At 45.6% G+C, this 19,200-nt stretch overlaps 1 protein-coding gene across 7 annotated transcripts in view; it reads left to right on the top strand.

Moving 5' to 3' along the window:
* HIPK2 (homeodomain interacting protein kinase 2) overlaps positions 1-19,200 on the top strand; it is a 119,482-nt gene that overhangs the window by 26,606 nt on the left and 73,676 nt on the right. For all 7 annotated transcript variants that reach the window (XM_015867262.2, XM_015867273.2, XM_032445767.1 and 4 more), the window contains exon 2: positions 11,838-12,936. In XM_015867262.2, the coding sequence (XP_015722748.1) occupies positions 11,838-12,936 (1,099 nt within the window). The remainder of the gene's footprint in view (positions 1-11,837; positions 12,937-19,200) is intronic.

Genomic DNA, 19,200 nt, shown 5'->3' with positions numbered 1-19,200 from the left:
TTATTTTCTGTCCCTGCAGAGCAGGAGGTATGTTATCATTTCATTTTAACAGCTCAGAGTCTCTACCGCTGAGCCTTTAAAAGAGCGTGTGCCATTATTCCTTCTGCTGTTTGACACCTGTCTTCCCTAAGGCACCGATGTTACACTGGCTTGTCGGTCCTTTGCTTGCCAATGTCCATCCAAACCTCTTGACTCTATTTTTCTTTCTTTTTCTGATAAAGAGACAATGAGAGAAGGGCTGAGAGTGGAGGCACAGATGGCACAGGAGGCACAGCCTTGTTGAAACTCAGGGATGGACGGGAGGGAAGGGTTGAGAAAAAACAAGAGTGGCATCACCAATTGGGAAATACAGAACAGTTTCATAGAAGCGTGTCCGGTGCCATCTCATGTGTAGTCCCTCGGTGCCATGCACTGTTCACTTGCCCCATGAGTTGTCCATAAAGCTCTGAGGTCACTCAGCTTTGGCAGTGCATTTGAGCGAGCGATGGTGAGCTGTGCAGAGATGGGTTTCCCCGAGCAGCTGTGAAATGTGCTCCAGTCCTTTCAAGTCTATGTTATTCTTCCATGACAACACAGGAGAACAGATGTTCCCTGGAGATATACCTATTATTCATTTTGCTGTAGAGCTACATCTTCTCTCTTTTATTTGTCTCCTCTGTGAAGTAAATATTTCCATAATAGTTAATATTAGGGCTTTCCATAGCCCCCAGTGATTTTTTGTCACTCAGCTGCATCTCTTTTTTTTCCTTCTATTTTTGTCATAATACCATAAATGTGAGCAGAGATTAAGACAAGCTCTGTGTCGTGGGACATCGATTTTGTAGGCACTGATATGAATGTGTCTGTTTTAAACTTGTGCGGCTGGCGCTGCAGAACTTGAGGTCCCACTCTGCACTTTTACCCATCCAGGTGTGTCAGAGACATGCTTGATGGTGTGAGCTGGGTGATGCATGTTCAATTGGGCTGGGCAGTAGGTTGGGAATAGCATCATCTGCTGGATGCTGAAATGTGAGGTTGTGGTGCATTGTGCACACTGATTGAACTAACAGTTTCCCCGTGTCCTGGATACTGAACTTAAGAAACTTCTGTGATCACCATAAAAAGCCTGTTAGGTAAATACGTTTTCTGTGCACAGAAGCCATTGCCCTGCTCTCTTTTATTCTGAAAACAATAGACATCAAAATGAATTACAGACGTGTGTTGTTAAAAGGTCACGTCTGTTTGGCCCTCAGGTAGGTTGTGTATTGAAACAGCTTTTGTTGAGATTTGTTGATACTCTAAAGAAATGAAATGAACCGGGACTTAGGTGTAGAAATCTGAAAAACAGCTAGAAATTGCCATGGATGTGGAAGATGAAGGAGGGCACTTCTGAGGTAAAGAACTCCACGTTTCCTGATGCGACTTGGGTAGGAAAGCTGAATGGAGAAGGGCCTTGTGTCAGGTGCAGAACCAATGGTCAGTGCTTGTTTGGTGTTGTATTGGTTTCATTTATGACTTTTTTCTATCTGGCTTAAAACACCGGCTGCAGTGGCAGTGGTCTGTAGCCCATGCTGCTTCATGCACGGTTGGTTGCTAGGACAGCTGCCGTCATCCACATTTTAATTGTGGATGTGATGACCAATTTCACATCTCTCCCCAAGCTTTGGCTGGATGACTCAGCTGGTCCTCTGGTGACTCACTGCAGTCTCCCATGAGCCCAGGAAGACTAAAGAGGGAAGCGTGGCTATTTTCAGATATGAATAACAACCAAACTCAGAGACTATGTCCATGAAGGAGTGCTGCAAACTTCAAATGAGTTGGGTGTTTAAATGGGGTGTAGGCTGGCTCCCTTCCCACTGAAATTCTTTCCCCAGTTACTATGCTTCTGCTGAATCTGGTTTCCAGTCTCTTCATCCACAGGGATATTTGTTTTAGGAAAGTTTTTGAAAGCTTTCCAGGAGTTTTGAGTGCATAGGGCCTCATGGATGCACACAGGTCTTGTGGTACTAAATTCCCTTAGCTGTTTCTGGCAGTTACTCCCTCTCATTATCTACTGGGATCCTCATAATTGCTATAGCAACACCGGTCCACCTCAGGCACTTTTTCTCTCCAGTCATTCTTGTGTTAGCCATAAGACATAGCCCAGGGTTCTCATGGACCTATCAAAAGCTCTTGTGATTGACCACAAGATGTTGCTGATTTGTTTTTTGGATCCGTGGAATCAGCAGTATATTTGCATCTTCTGAGAAAATCATACAGGGAGTGCTTTCCCAGAAACTCTTCTTTCCTTGTGACTCAGTTTGGCCAGACTTTTTTTTCACTGTTGATCAAAGACAGTAGGTGAGACTAGGCAGCTTGGCTGTGGTATCAGCTAGCCTGCCTGTCTGTAGCTAACTATTCTTTCTAACCTGGAATTCTGATTCTGTAGGTTTGGCTTCAGCAGTTGTGCTATGCCCATGAGTGCCACTCAGAAGTTACTGGCAGTGACCAATGTAGGCAGTCTTATGTGGGTTGGAGCATGCTCAGGTGCCATTGTCTCTACATGGCCCTGTCCAGCATCTCTAAATCACCATGTGGAAGTTACATCAAGGGTTCTCTTACTGTACTCTCCACCAAAACTATCATATGCTTGCTTTTTCTTGACTGGAGAGTGCACAGCCGGTCTGATGGTGAAGCTGTCTCAGCCTAGGGCCCTACTTTTGAGGGTCGATCTCTTTCTCTAGCCCATCACAGCTGTAGCATGCTCCACAGAATGCATTTGGTATGTGTCATACTGGATCTCCAGTTTCAGTTTTGTTTCTCCTCCATCATTCTTTAGTCTTGCTGGTGTAAAAAGCCTAACGGCTACGGCATTAAGCACTGTAAAGCTGAGTAAAGAAATACGTCAATAAATAATCATATCCTACACAAAAGAGAAACCTGGGGGAGAGACTGATGGTAGATAGGGAGTTCTGCTGGTGCAGGTAGAGGTTTTTATTGCTTTCTTTCTCTTAATGGCTTCCTTTGATTTCTTCTATTTCAGAGCTTTGACAGGGGGAGTAGGCAGTTACTGCTATCCCTCAGCTTCTTCATCACACACAAGGGCCTTATGTCTTTCTTTCTCAAGTCAGATATTCTTTCCCGAGCTCTTGGATCTTTACTCTTCAAGGCTTTGAAATGCTTTGTGTAGTTTATCCCCGTGCCTAAATCAGGTTTTCTTTCTCTGTTAGTGAGAGTTTTGTGCATCACACAGGCTGCCCATCCTTATCTCAACACAGTTCTTCTCTGCACATGGAACTGACCCTGTCCTAATGGACCTTGCTTGAAGGAAATGCTGCTGTGAAAAGTGTGGGGCGGGTGCTGCCAGCAGGGTGAAGCAGGGAGATGTCTTCTTGGGATTGCTTGAGGTAGTGGGGTAGCTTCATTTGTTTCTCCTGAAGGAGTTTTGCTGCTCACAATATGTCTTCCTGCGGCTGTTCAAGTGCAAGTGTGTGTACACTAGTGTGTCAGAGTGTGGTCATGTGTCCTGTATGACAGAGATCGATGCAGCCTCAAATAAAGCAGAATAAATCATTGGGCCTCCTGGATGATGACAAGGGTTCCCAAGGATACGCTTGTTAGTGCTGAGTGTCGTCATGGAGAGCACCGTAGCTCTGTGTCACTTTGTTCGTAGTGAACCACTCAGTGCTCTCAGTGTAGAAGAGATCGAGACAGTTACGTGACACTTTTCTGTAGGCTTTCTCTTTTCAGATGCTGCCTGTGAAGCAAAAAGATGACTGCATTGGGGTTTTAAGGAGAAAAGAGTTCACATTCAATCCCTAACCCTTCCCCACCAGTCCTTGGCTGGGCCTGGCAGCTCAGGCTAACCACGCACATCTGCCCTTCCTACTTCTGAGCCGTGCTGGAGGCCCCAGCCCTTCCCATGTCATCCATTTTTTTGTTTCATTCTCTCAATTCAGAATGCAAAGCAAAAGGCTGTTGATGACAGCAAAATGGTTTGTGACTGTTCAGCCACTCTTTTCACTTCTGGGAGGTTTTCTTAGCCCTGAACAGTGGGGATACTAAAATCTGGAAGACAAGGTGAAAAACTCATGCTCAAGGTGTGTTTTCATTCAGAACTGGAGGGCTTTTGTCTGGATGGATGGATGTTTCTGTCCCTGTAGAAGACAGATCATATACCCGATTGTTGTAACTAATTTAAATGTCAGTCAAGTAATCAACCTGCAGTAGCTTTTTTTATTTAAATTTTCTGAAATGCCCCATAGCTCTCAGTGTAGGGTGCTGTAAATCATGTCTTTGGTCTTTCTCATTTGAAGGGGAGAGATGTTACAATGGAAGTAGGTGAGCTAGTTAACCCTGGCTTTGGGACAGTCATTGAATCGGTCTGCCTCAGTTTTCTGATGCGGCAGAGCTCCTGGCCCAGGTTCCCCACCATTCCTCCTTGCATCTTCATCTTCCTTTGCAGCCTAGACCCTGTGTATTTCATCCAAACCTCACCAGAGGCTTGTTTCTTGTTTCTCTCCAACAGGTTTTTATCCTGACGGAAATGAAACAAAGGGAGGGACTTTGCGAACTGGCAAACTGACCTTTTCAGCTCAGCTAGCGCTTGATCTGAGTTTCAGATTTCGTAAACAAAGCGAGCGCTGAATGTCATGCAATTGCCTCTTTGCAAATGAAACACTTATGAAAAAATCCTGTGGGAGTGAGAGGCTCAGCCTGAGACTCCAACAAGCCTTTCCCATGTCCTGCCTTCACAAATAGGGTTGCTTCTGACGAGCGAAGGCTGCGAGGTGCCAGCTGTTCCCTGTGGCTTCACTGAACTTGTGGGCATGTTGGAGTCATCGACATTACAAAGCTAATATTTACAGGTGGGAAGTCATCCAGGTGGGGAGGCAGCAACTGTGGAAAAAACCCAAGTCTCCTTCCCATTATGTAGATGTTGAGGGAAGACACAAGCATGCCAACACTGCCTGGGTGAGTACGGCACAAGGCAGGGCCACAGAGGAAAACACAGATTCATTTTGGTCCATTTTCCAGAGCCCCTAACACCCATTTTTGGGAACTAATATAGCACATGGCCAAGTAGGGCAGCTAGTGGCAATCTGTAGGATCTGGGGCTGGAAATGAAGTCAGTCCTCTGTTTCTCTTGTAAAATGGTGTGCTGTTGTCTCCTCCTGTCTTGAAGATGGAAACTGAAGTGACCCAGCTGAGTGATACGAGCCATGCCACCTGGAAAGCAGGGTCACACTGAGAGCCTTCTTATTTCCAGTTCTGCTTTCAGGATGCAGCTCTGTCAGCAAGAAGTAATCAGAGATGGAGATTGTGAGAGCCCAGAGACTCTCATATTACAGATCTGTTTGTAGGTTGAAAGTATGGGCCTGCACATGTGCTAAGCTGGAGTACAAGGCAAGCCCTGATCAGTTATGTATTCACTACTCAGTCCATCTTGTAGAGCTCTCTAGAGGAAACTTCAGATTCTGTAGACGTGCTGTGGATACCGTTCCACTCTCCTTCCACAGGAGCCGTACAATGGGAGCTGGGCACCACATGCTGGCATCAACCTCTGCTTGCTCCTCTGGAGGAAGCTGGGAAGATGACCTTCTGTGGCAAGGTGTTGTGTTAGGAATTCCTCAGTATCTTCCACAGACGAAGCTTCTAAGCAGGGCTGCCGTCAGTCCCACAGTCTTGACCTTGTTCATTTTTCCTCATCCCAGCTCTGGCTCTCAGAGTGAGGTTCTCAAGGAGGGCTGTTCATGGAGAGAAAGCTTTCTGCTGTTCTGACTGTGCCGGGCTTAACTCCATGAAGGTATCCCCCCAGTTTGCGGTAGCACAAACCGTACTGCTGGGTCTTCTCATACTGAGGCATCAAATTCAGTGTCAGGTCAGTCACTGCAGCATCGGTGGGGAAATAACAAGGCAGCAGAGCCTCTGGTGAAGAATATTTTAACCTGCGTTCTCAGGTGCTGTGTCATTAATTAACTGTAATGGGAAACATAAACTAGCCACAGGATTTGCGGAGGAAATCTATAATATCTCTTGTCATTACTGTAATTCATTAAAGTGGGAGATGGAGGTGACCCCGACAGAATCCTTCAGTGAAGAGTAATTAAAGACTTAAATCTGAGTGTATTTATTTGTCTCAGATTTTCCTTCATTAGCGTAAGCCCAGGAATATGTCAGAAGAGCCCACAGACTGTTACTCAGGCTCATGGGCACCTGAACCCACATCAAAGTGGTGAATAAGAATCACGATGGAAACATAGATAACAGAAGATATCTAATAGTAGGGCTTTGTGGCTTAGTGTGGGTATGGAAGAGTGGAGTTGGTAGTGGTAAGATGTGAGATTGTGGTGAATGAACACTGAAGAGCTTGATATTGCGGGGACTTGACTTTGGTCTACAGAGAAAATAAAAGACAGCACAGATGGTTCAGAGGGAGGGCTGTGGCTGGTGGTGGCTTCTGTTCACTAATTCCTTAGTGTTTGGTGTTTCAGATGCATAGCAGGCGCGTTGAGGTTGCCCAGTCTGCATCCAGCTTGCACAGCACTGTCCAGTGACCTACCAGGTGTGGTGGACATGGATGGATGCGGTTTGGAGCAGCCTCTGTGTTTGAGCCTCCAACATGGGGCCTACTGGAGCGATGCAGCCCCATCCCTATGTGCAGGATATGCTGGGGCTCTGGATGTGCCCCTGTATGCATAGCTCTCCCACCTCACAGTCTCCATGCCATAGTCCTGGGAGAAGAGATGCTGCCCCGTGGGGGGCTGTGCATCTGCACATCTCACACCACGAGGGGTGAGTGGCCATCTCACCAGCCTTCAGCCTATGTCCGCACTGGAGGCCTGAGGTGCCACCCACCCCGTTGCCCAGGTGGTGCTTGCTGGCAGCCTAGCTGGGCCTGTGGTCCTTGTTGCTAGCTTTTATCTGTCTAAGAAGGAAAGCTGTGGTGCAGACTGTGAAACAGCAAGCAGGGTTATGCTGCAGATGATACAGGGCTGTGAAGGTGGTTGTGGTCCCCTGCAGTCTTGCTGTGGTGAGACCTACTGTGCAGGTGGGAGGGAGGTGGGGGAAAAGAGTTGTTCAAACAGATCATTTGATCGTGTTTATGGCTACTCTGTGGGTTGGAAAGTGCTCTTCATCTGTCTGCAGGATGTGGATCGAGTGTGGCAGTTCAGAGCAATGTGAAGCCAGAGCAGTGCAGGTGGGAGGCTCTGTCATATCTTTGAGACCCACTATGCCCTGCTTAAGCATTTAAGAATCTACTAATTAGGATGAAACAGTTTTAATAGCAGGATGGGAAAAGCAGAGCAGAAAGGCAGAGGGATTTTTGCCTGGAATGAAGCTTCTTGAGACATCTGCTCACCAAGAACAGGAAGGAGCTGAGGCTGTTGAGGCCTGAACTCTTCCCTGGGGTTTCTCCAGACATTATTAGCACGAGGGAAGGAATTTATATACCCTTGAAGGATGTCAATCTGAAGGAAATTCCAAAAGTGTGCAGTACTGGGGACACTGACTCTAAAGAGGCCACACAGAGGCCACCTTGAAGAAGAATGCTGTGCTTCAGACATGGCAATTTTGAAGGTGCAATACATTAGGCATACCTGGCAGATCCCCTTTTCATTGCCTTCTTAACCTAGGTGTGCATATGAGTTTTCAGGCTCGCGTCTCTCTGGGGAGAAGAGAAAGATATTTATTTCAGGAGTGTCTTCTGCACATCATTTATATGCTGAACACACACTTTGTGCTTTTTACAGTATTTTTCAGGCAGGCTCTGTCGCTTTCCCAGCAGTCAGCAAGCGGCCTCTGGTTACAGTGCACTGGCAGCTCTGCAGGTGCTGCAGAAGGTCTTACTGCCTGCTTAATGCAGGGCAGGGGCTGGGTCTCCTGCCACTGCAAAGGCCACTTGTATAAATCAGCACTAAGTGCCCTGAGTAAAGCAGAAGAAAACATCGGTGACTTTCAAACTGCTCTTATTTTAGTCCCCACAGTGCATTTTTTGCCCTTTAGGGTGAGGTGGGTGGATAGGGAACTTTATCTCATTTGCTCTCTTGAAACCTGTTGGAAGTCCTGGTGAGGTGGCTGCGGGATTTGTGTGCGCACACAGAAGAAGGCCATCTGAATTGTAAATAGCACCTGCTAAATTATTATTAAATGCAGGCTGATGTGGGAGGAGTTCTTGGGAAAGGAAAAGCAGTCAAGTCTTTTAATCAAAGTCATTTGGTCTATTTTAGCATCGTCCCCTCACCGCACACTGCGTGCTTCAGCTCATGTGGATGCTGCAGGGAGTTACCTAAGTCACATCAAGGACAAGGGAAGGCCCCATTAAATCCAGTCACTATCAATTGTGTGAGAGCTTTAAATGTCTCCCTAAAACTATTAAAAGACAGGAACTGTCAATATTATTTAATGCATTGCCCAGCGTTGATTCAGCTCCCTGCCCAGACACTCACCACGTGCAAGGTCTGTATGAAACTGAGCCCCATGCTCCCTTGGCCCAGGTGTCAGGGTGCTCCATCCTCAGGCACCAGCTCTGGGATGCTGAGAGCATCACTGCTATGGGGCCGGACCAGCAAGCATCGCGCTCCTGCAGCCATCCCATCTCCTCACTGGGTCATGGCAAACCTCACACAATCAAGGGTCTGAAGCTGTAATTTGTATCACAGGCTGCACTGTCAAATTTGAGCCCTGTAACAAGCCATCCAACTGTTACTCACATTTACTACTATTTCTACTATTGCTGTGGAATAAAGATAATATATATTAAAAAAAACAGAATATGCCACCAGCACAATTTGCTAATGTCCTTGGGAAATTTAGGGTTGTGTTTTTCTCCCATTAGCTGCACAGGCAGATTTGCAATAAAAATGACTTAGCTGCAGATGCCTTCCTTTCCCATCACCAAGCTGCCAATCAGACTGTAATTTCTTGGTGTCGGACTATGCTGAAAAGCTAACCGAGCTATTCTCCTTATGACACGTCCCCTAAAACCTCAGACTAGCAAAAATCATTTTGGATGGAAGAAAGAAAATGTCATCCTTCTTTCATAGGGGAAAAAACCATTTTCTCTTACAATTATATATGACCTCTGATAAGGGTGGCAGTGGCAGCAGTGGAGCCCACAGCCCTCCCAGTAGCCACATGTCTACTTCTCCAATCCCCTGTTTTTGGGTAACAGGGTACCCTGTTCCCACAGACAATGTGGCAGGACAGTGAGGGGCTTGTTGTTGATGTGGGAACCAAATCCTAACAAGAACTCATTTCAGTGAGGGCACAGGCAGCCATCTGACGACGATGATGTTGAGTGACTGCTGACCTTGTTTTTAGCATCAGCTGATATCGACTGGAGCTCTGCCAGTTTGCACCAGTTGAAAGTCTGTCTCCTAATGGTAGTGATTATCCTGATTTTTACAGCAGTGCCGAGAAAGCTGAAGCTGCTGCTCTTCAGATCCTAGATTTTAATTTGGGGTTCTTCTGGTGTCATTCTAGGGGACTTTTTGAGATGAAACTCTCTCCTACTTCTGTGTCAATCCTTTTTTCCCCTTTTTATTTTGTATGAAGAGATATTGCTCAAGCACACCACGAAATGAAAGCCATAAAGCTATAAATTACACCCCAGTTAGGTCCACAATATGTTACCAATTACATCTGCTTTATTATTCGCGTCCAGGGGGAAAACATACATCAAGCCAACCCTGCTCTCCAGAAAGGTTGGTTTTGTACTGAAAAGAACACCATGACTCTTCCTAATCTATGGGATTAATCTATGGGAAAACAAACACAGCTCTGGCTTACTCACATACAACATTGGTGCCCAGGATGACAGGTTGAGTGATATTGATGTGACTCTATGAGTTTGCTGTGTGCTCCAGCATTTGTGGCAACCTCATTACCCTGCAGAGAGGAGGGACGAGAGAAAGCACAGGACAGGGAGCTTGGGAACTGCTGTCCAGTAGGTTGGGGTGGGGGTAATTCATTCCAATCGCAGCAAAAAGCATCCAGAGCTGAGTGTGCTTTCCTGACTGTGTCACCCAGCTTTGGCAGCATGCACCCATGTTTGTGTTTGCTGGTATGAGTGTATATGTATATGAGAGCGTATGTGTGTATGTGGATTCCATACCATCTTCAGAAGAACACAGACTAGTAGAGAACAGCCTTATTTTATGGAAGGGAGCTGACAGATTGGTGCTGACAAATCCCTGTGTGAAGGAGCTATCCATGTGCATTACCAAGTTTGTTGTGTTTTTGTCGCTGAAGCATTAATTCAGCTTTTAACTTGTTAAAGTTGCAAACAATTCAAGGTTATGTTTGTGCTTAATAATTCAGCAACAATGCCAGCTCAGCATATCGTCTTTTTCTTCCCTAGTCGTTCTGGTTTACTGAAAAGAAAAACTGGCAACAGACAGAAGAGTTGGTGGTTTTGCCTTTTGTGGTGAACCCGGATGAAGGGGTGATTCAGGAGCGGAGGATGTGCTCTTCCCGCTGTGCCACTGTGGTTGGGTGGCTCCATGGGGATGGTGGAGATGGCTCATGAGGACCCCATCTTCATCCATGGGCACCCTGTTCATTGCAGGGGAGCTGGACTAGATGGCCTTTAAAGGTCCCTTCCAACTCTTAAGAATTCCACGATTCATTGACAGAGGGCATTCCCTGCAGCCAGGAACTGGCTTCTTCCCTGGGAATCCCTACAGATTTGTGCGGTTCTTGATAACTTAGCACCAGCAGCCCCATCCCTGCCCTGGGAAGGGAGAGCTGGCTGCGAGTCAGGACTTAGACATCCTCTTCTGTGTGGAGCACCTTCTGAATAGGAGCGTTCTCTGTTTTAGTGGTATGTAACCCAGATGTCTCAGTAGGATTGTCTCAATGATGCTTTATTTTGACTTTGATTATGAGGTGCTGGGTTTCTTTTTCCTTTTTTTTTTTTTTTTTCTTTTTTTTTTGTTTTGAATAAAGGTGTAGAAGGTCATTATCTCTTCCAGAACCAAAGAAGCTCACAGTGAAAGAGGTTCTTTTCTTAAAAATGAAATGGACCTGATTCCTCCGCAAGCTAATTTACACCTTGTATTGTTAACAACACTTTCACTTCCAGGGGATCTGCTTTCCAGCGATGCTGTTGTCACTATGCATAAGAATAGATGAACATAATTTTATAAATCGGAGACAACTGAGAGCGTGTGCTAGAGATCATGTTGTCTAACTCAATCATCAGTGTCTCTGAGCAGAAACAAGCTCTGGACACGATTCCCACACACAGACTTGGCAAGCAACCTGGGACATCATCTGCTGCTTCTGTCCTGGCTCCTCAGCTTTGCCAACGCACCTCCATTTGTCATGGTGTGTCCTCTTCTGGTTCCATCCTGGCTCTCCGCAAGCCGAAAGCTACTTAGTGGCTTTATGGGAGTAAACAGACGTCTTAGGTTAGATCCACCAAGCTGTTTAATACAGAAGGAGCCTGAGGATTTGTGATTTGGCCTCCGTAGGCAGAATACTTTGCAGTATTTTGCATCAGCAAAAGAGATGTAGATATATTCCTGGAGACAATGGGAATAGGAGTCTCCTTAGGCAAAAAATTACATTTTCCTCTTAGGAAAAAAATAACATTTATGTTCCCACTATTAAAAATGGGAAGGGGCAGAGCAAGGGAGCAAAATTTGTTTTTTTGCTAGGTGTTTGCTAGGTTGGTTCAGTTGGGAGTAATGATTGATTTTAGGGCATAATATTTTATTTGTGATGAATACATATACTGGAAGAATTTCATTTTTGTGCATGTGTTGCATCTGAAATCTGTATCCCATTCTCCCTTACTGTCACCGTATAAGAGAAAAAAAAGAAAGCTGGGGAAAGCATATTGACGCTGGATTCACTCTGATATTTTCTTGCAGGTATGGCCTCGCATGTGCAAGTTTTCTCTCCTCACACCCTTCAGTCAAGTGCCTTCTGTAGCGTGAAGAAACTGAAAGTAGAGCCGAGTTCGAACTGGGATATGACTGGGTACGGCACACACAGCAAAGTCTACAGCCAGAGCAAGAGCGTACAGTCCTCCCAAGCAGCCGCCGCAGCCGCCGTCAACGCCTCCCTCCAGATCCCCAATCCAAGCATCCCTTACGAACAGACCATCATCTTCCCAGCAAGCACGGGGCACATCGTGGTGACGTCCGCCAACAGCACTTCTGGTGTGGTGGCAGTGTCTGGGCAAACATTGGGCGGGCCACACAACCTGATGCGTCGCAGCACTGTGAGCCTTCTGGACACCTACCAAAAATGTGGACTTAAGAGAAAGAGTGAGGAGATTGAGAACACGAGCAGCGTGCAGATCATCGAAGAGCATCCACCAATGATTCAGAACAATGCCAGTGGGGCCACTGTAGCCACCGCCACCACCTCCACGGCCACCTCCAAAAACAGTGGCTCCAACAGCGAAGGGGATTACCAGCTGGTGCAACATGAGGTGCTCTGTTCCATGACCAACACGTACGAAGTGTTAGAATTTCTTGGCCGGGGAACCTTTGGACAAGTAGTCAAATGCTGGAAACGTGGCACTAATGAGATTGTGGCCATCAAGATCCTAAAGAACCATCCTTCCTATGCCCGGCAAGGCCAGATTGAAGTGAGCATCCTGGCTCGTCTGAGCACAGAAAGTGCGGATGACTACAACTTTGTTCGCTCCTATGAATGCTTTCAACACAAGAATCATACATGCCTTGTATTTGAGATGCTAGAACAGAACTTATACGATTTCTTAAAACAAAACAAATTCAGCCCGTTGCCCCTGAAGTACATTCGACCAATTCTCCAGCAGGTAGCAACTGCCCTAATGAAGTTGAAAAGCTTGGGACTGATTCATGCTGATCTTAAACCAGAGAACATCATGTTGGTAGATCCGTCCCGACAGCCATATAGGGTCAAGGTCATAGACTTTGGATCAGCTAGCCACGTGTCTAAAGCTGTGTGTTCTACCTACCTTCAATCCAGATATTACAGGTAAGACATTGGGTTCAAGTCACGCTACTAGGAGAAGTATTTTACGTACAGGAATTTTCCTTCGTTGCTGTAAGTGAATGAGAGTCATTCCTTAATCCTAAATTGGAATGGTTCTTAGAAAGGCTTGGTGGTGGTATGAGAAAATGGTATAATTAGCTCTTGGAGTTTACTTGCAGCAAAAACTATTGTCAATTTGTAAATAGCCATAGAATGTTGACTGCAGCAAAACAAACTACTTGCAAGTTACAATTTAGGAAGCCTTTTTGTGTTGTCTGCACTTCCATCTCTCTGTTTCTGGAAGAGATACTTGATACAGAGAGTTCACATTTTCTTTCCAAGTCAGTGCAAGGAGGTTCCTGGTTTCAGGAAGACCTTAAGCTAAGTAATCTATATGTTAGCTGTATCATCCAGCCTTTGTTGATCAGCGAAACCAGGGATTTTACAAAAACAAGGCTGGCCCATGGGAAAGCAACTATATGGGTGCGGACGATGCTTTGTCAAGGAGTAGTTTCCACACAGGCTGTGAAACTTACTGGAGTCAGTGGGAGGATGCTTGTTGGCTCCCATCAGCTCTGCATCAGGCAGCCTGGCAGGAGTGAGTGCACTTTTCTCTATGTGGGAAGCTGTTGGAAGGGATGAATGAGTATTGTCCGCAGTCTAGGGCTGGACTGAGAACCTGACAGAGTCTGACGATTCCCACTTATAGTCCTTTTAACTACAGGTATGTCATGTGCTTGGATGGAGTTTCTGAGCTCTGTGTAGGTGCACTCAAAGCAAAATGTGTGAAAGAGCTGTATCTCCTTCGGTCTACAAAACAGCTTCAGCAAGGAAGCCTCTTCTCATAGCCCTGAAAGGTGATCTGCTTGCATTTTGACTACAAGACACAAGCTCTCTCTATAGATGTTCTCCTCAGACCTTCTCTTTGGTATCACTCAGCTTTGTCTGGCATCCTAAGGACTGAGAAAAGCAGTTCTGCAGTTAGCTCAGCCATGTGTGAGGGAAAATGGAAGGAAAAAAGCATTTGTCTTTTAGAGGAGAACTGAATTTAGAAATGCTCAGGCCTTGTTTTTGTTATTGTAGTTTTGTGTAACAGGAGCAAGAGGGAAAATGTAATCCTTCTTGATGACTGATTTAATGAAAATTCATCCAGGCGTTCTGCACAGCTCCTCAGCTGGGTCACAGAAAAAGCAAGATAGTTGCTCTGTTTGTAAATAGGGCAGAAACCTGTTTCATACATGGAGAGTATTTGGAAAAAAAAATATAGCCTGAGCTGATATCTGACCCTTTTCCTACTTCATAAACATCCCAATGGCAAAGCACTCCTTAGCCTGGAGCTTGGGAAGAGTTAATTTGCAAAGAAACAGGAACTTTGACAATGTAGCACTGCAGCAGCTGATTTTTATCTGCTTGTCCTTTGCTCTGAAGGAGGCCAGGAAAAAATCCCCAACCCTAGTTTGTACCTCCAAAGAGGCTTATTAAATGAAATATTCTACCTGATGACAGTCCCATCCTCTAGGAGAGACATGTTTCTGTGGTAAATATGCTAAAGCTTTTAGGGTTGCAATTACCTGGCAGATAAGTAGGAAAAAAAAAAAAAAAGAAAAAAAAAAAAGATAATACAGGCATTTTGTTGTTGAGTTATCTCTGATTCTGCATTAGCAGCCTGGGTCCCAAGCTGAAAGGCAGAAGGGGCAGCCAAAAAGAAATATGTGACAGAAAGCAGAAATGAAAGAGAAAAGTGGTTCATTCTCAGTGACAAACAAGGAATATTTTTGTGGCAATCTCTGGGGAGGAAAAGGCTTGATAAAATTTGCTTTTTATATTTTCAATGTTACTCCTGCCTGGTCTGAAGTTGCAGCTTCTTGGATAATAAGTTCTGTCTGTCTAATTCCACTCTTTTTGCGCCACGGTTGTTGGGAGGAGGGGAGAAGGGGCAGCAACTCAGTGGGGAAAAAGAAAAAAGAAAAAGAAAAAAGTTAAAAAAGGGAAAAGAAAAATCTTGTTGGGATGAATTAGCTCAGCAGGGGGCTGCTGATGAAGCTAAATTCAAGTCATGAGAAAAATTTATATTCTTCATTTTCTGATGGGGAAAAGTATGGCATAAAGAACCGCTCTATTCCAAAGAGAAGGAACTTTCATGCTAGGGGAAACACAGGACTTTATAAAGATTTCATGTGTCTTCCATTTAATTTACACTTGTTTTGCTCGCTAGAGTATGAAAGACAAGGGGATGACTTCCAGAAATGGCACATTTAAGCTGAATGTGAAAGAAAAGCTTCAGGAGAGTAAAACCTCTTAGATTCCACGCAGGCGTGCCAGAAAAAAGACTTGCACGTTTACTGAAAGACTGGGCAGAGCGCTGGGGAATATAACTGACGTTGGTTCTCAGCTGGAGGAGGTGTTTTATTTGGGGCTTTTGTGAGCAATTCCCACATTGTCCCGCATATCCCCACATATTAGTGACAACTTTTGCTTTCCCCGTTGTTGTTTTTTTGACCCTACTCATAAGAATGTGATGGCCAGTCCTTCCAAATCAAGTTCTGTGGGACCCTGACAATTCTCATGGCAGTATAAGACATTTTCTGTTCCTATAAATGATAGGCATACTTCCTTCTCCCAGAGATGGAAGACAGAACTGGCTTTAGATAAACTTTCTGTTCTTTCTTCACCACAGTCTGCGTGGCTCAGTATAAACTAAAACAGTCCCAGGGCTGCTTTCTCTTTTGCCTGCAGATTGTACATGAGCCATGTGCTGTTGCCGCCATGTAACGTGCTCTGCAGACAAACTGAGTCCTGCTGCCAGATTTCCTGTGAGCAGAGCAGTGGGGAGACATTGTGTTGCACTGCCAGAGCAGCTTGAGAGCCCTCACTGAGTGCTCCAGCATCGGGAATACTGCTGTCACATCAGGAATACTTTTATCAGGCAAAGCCAGTTCTCTTCAGAAGGATCGTGGTGATGTTAAGATGGCAGGGTAAAACAGAAGGTACCCAAAAAGGCCAGCAGAATGTCTTTAGTCAGTGGCATTTCTCTATTTCTCTCCTTTCTCAGAGGATGGGGTAGATCTACTGCCTGAATTGACACTTGGGAGATCTTTCTCTCTCTTCCTTGACTGTAGAGGACCTGAGATTGGTGGGCCGGGCTGTGCTAACCTCTTCTGGGATCACGCCTACCTGAAAGCTGTGCTTAGGTGAGGTGCCAGGTGCTCCTTGATCTGGGGTTCTGCAAAGAGCCTGCAGCTGTATAAATGAAGGACATCACAGCCATTTGCAGACTGAAGATTGCAGCTTGTTGGGGGTGAAGGCAGTCCCAGAGACTGCACTGAAGGTCCAAACTCCTTCAGAAACATCTGATGAAAGGGAGCAAGCCTAGAGCAGACTGCCTGCCAGGGGTGGGAACCTCTTATTCACCCACATCTGTCATCCCAACACCTGGTGGCCATAGTGTTTTGTTGCCTGTTTCTTTTTGGTTTGCTGCTCAGCTGGAGTCACTACTGTGTTACACCCCATAGATGTTTGCATTTCACTAATTAATGTCATCATCACCCCACAAGATCTAAGTCTTTTAGAATTTGCAGAGTATTATAGATTTAAAATAATGACTGTCACCCCTGCACTGTTAAAGGCTAAGTGGAGTTTTGGTGCCTTGTTGTCTAGAAGCTGTGGTATGTGGCACATCTGGCCATGGGTTGAGATGTCTGCTATGTAGGTAAGTTACCTTTGATGAAATGTTTGGATAGCAGGGAGTGAAGCTGAGTATCAGTTTGAGAGTTGGTTATCTTTGTTGGTCCCATTTCAGATACTGCAAAATAATATACAAGCATGAAGTGTTATGTACATGTGGCGCTTGAGTTATGTGGATAGTGGGCATGGTAATGATGGATTGATGACTGTACTAGATGGTCTTAGTGTTTTTTCCCAACCATAATAATTATGTGATGCCATGAAATTGTTAGGCTGTGCAGGTACTGTGCGTGCTTTTCCAGGTGAGCAGTAGAAGAATACAGGGGCCTGGCTGGTTCTGTCCTCTCTGTCCTGCCCCAAATGGACTTCAGGCCATGACAGGTATCGGTCCTCCAGCCCTGGCAAGGTGGCTCCCCAAGCAGCATCATGACCTCCTCCCTGTCTGACTCAGAACACACATAGTTCTGGCTAAAACTGCCCTTCAAGTGAGGCAGTAGTAATAGCAGGAGGGATAGGTCATGCTCATTAGGTTACTCAGTGAACTGGCATCTGTTAAGTCCTTGTATAACAGTGCTAATGCACTGAAGTTTCAAAATCTTCTGCCATTCTGGACTTGCAAAAACATCTCTATTTTAGGCTTGACTGCTTTTGCAACTGTGGAAGCTTCATTGTTCTGTCAGTCTGCTTCAATCTTACCTGCAGCATTCACTGATTTACTGACCCTGTTTATCCAGGAGAATAACTAGATGGTTTCAGAGGAAAGTTTCCTCTGGGAACTGGAGTAAAATCGCTGGGTTCCATGCTGTAGAAAATTATTAACTGTAGCATTTGAAGCAGTCCTTCTCTTCTTTCCCAAGAACACTGGAGTTTGGATTTGCTTTTTCAGGACCAAAATTCAACACCGTATTTTTTTGCAAAACCATCACCAGGATTAATTAAATCTCAGTTTCTTTGTATCCAGACCACCAAGACTCAAAGGAAGCAGGCACTCAGCTGAAAGCTTTTGGCTTTGTTCCATCTCTGTGATAGCCATGCCAGGTTGGGTTTTGGTTTTAAAGAAGTGAAGGTAGTTCTTTGCCAAGTTCCTTTGTGTATACATCACCCAGAACTGGGATTGTAAACAGGTGGTGTGCCCATGATGCATCCAGCAGAAGGCATGCGCTGTATATTCCAAAATAATTCCCTTTCTAGAGTCTAATTTAAAACAGAAAAGCCTATCCTTTGGCCTCAACAATCTCTTCCAACCAGAGTGTCCTCAGGGCTTTCTCTGGTGAAACCTTATTTCCCTCGGCTTTTGCTCTGAACAAGCAGCTATAGCTACTCCCCTCCTCTGTCCAAGGCAACTACCTGCCCCTCTGCCATAAGATGCTACCAGCACTCGACAGGAGGCCGCAGCCCCAGACAGAGTCAGAACGGCCACCACATCATTCATTTATTTATCAAGTTAAAAACTGGGCCCAGCTACGCACCTCCAAGAATATCTGCAACAAGGAGCTGTTTGCAGTGACTGCTGCCAGGAGGCTTTTCCAAGCAAAGCAAAGCTGCTGTCTCCTTTGCCAGTGTGCTGAGGAGATGGAGAAGTTTTGTGCTGCTTACTTTTGGTTTATCTGTGTCTGAATAATGAAAAATTCAAAATCTCATTTGAGTGCTGGGCAGCTCCTTTTGTTCCCTTTGCCTTCCCTCAAATTTGCTCCTGTACAGCAAGGACAGGGGAGTGACATCAATGATTGCTCCTGCAGATCTCAGCTTCATCGTGGTGGTGGAGAGGAAGGAACCTGTGTACCCACAGGCACCATTAGTGGAGGACAAGCGGCAGCCAGAAGCAAGTCTGAGGGTTGGAAACATGGGGTTGGCATCAGCTGGATGAAGGCTCAGTTCCTGATGAGTCAAAACCTCTGCCTTACTCCAACACAAGGAGATACCACAGCTCATAGACACAAAGAAATGGTTTGCAAAGTCCCTCTGAGCAGAAATGGAAAAAGAAAAAAGAAGACCAAAAATTAAACAAAAATATTTTTGGCTGCCACAGTCCCCATTAATGGCTGGAGCAGCCAGAGATGCTACGAGCATCCTGAAATCTAGGCTCCAGGACACCTGTTAACCATAGGCTGCCCTTCCCATGCTTTTTCTCCTCTGTTTGTTGTTGCTAGAAAGACTTTCAGCAAGATGAATGTTTGTTTTTGAGAAGCCCTTTGTTTCCAGCTGTTTATCTTTCCCACCTGAAGTTACTATCTGTTAAGCCACAGATTCGGGAGGGAACAGAGTACAGCTTTAGGTGTAGGGATGAGCTCCAGCAGCAGGTGAGCTGCTGAGCAAAACATGGGGAAAAAAAAAGGTCAATGCAAATGTGCTTCTAAAAGAAGAACGTTTACCCAAGGCTGCTACCGCTGTTCAAACGTGTTGCAGCGCAGTCCCAGGCCTAGGGCTGAACCCTGAGAGCTGCACTTTCTGGCATGGAAACAGCTATATGTGCTTCAAATGCAGCTCCTGGCACTGCCGTCTACTGATCTTTTTTATTAACCCAGCCCTAACCCTGTACTGATCCTTGCCTTCTCTGTGCTTGCTGCCAGAAGCAATGTGGTG

This window comes from Coturnix japonica, chromosome 1 (genome assembly GCF_001577835.2).
Source record: "Coturnix japonica isolate 7356 chromosome 1, Coturnix japonica 2.1, whole genome shotgun sequence".
Classification (NCBI taxonomy): Eukaryota; Metazoa; Chordata; class Aves; order Galliformes; family Phasianidae; genus Coturnix; species Coturnix japonica.
Note: the sequence above shows the minus strand (reverse complement) of the source record. Positions and strands in the feature narration are given on the sequence as shown.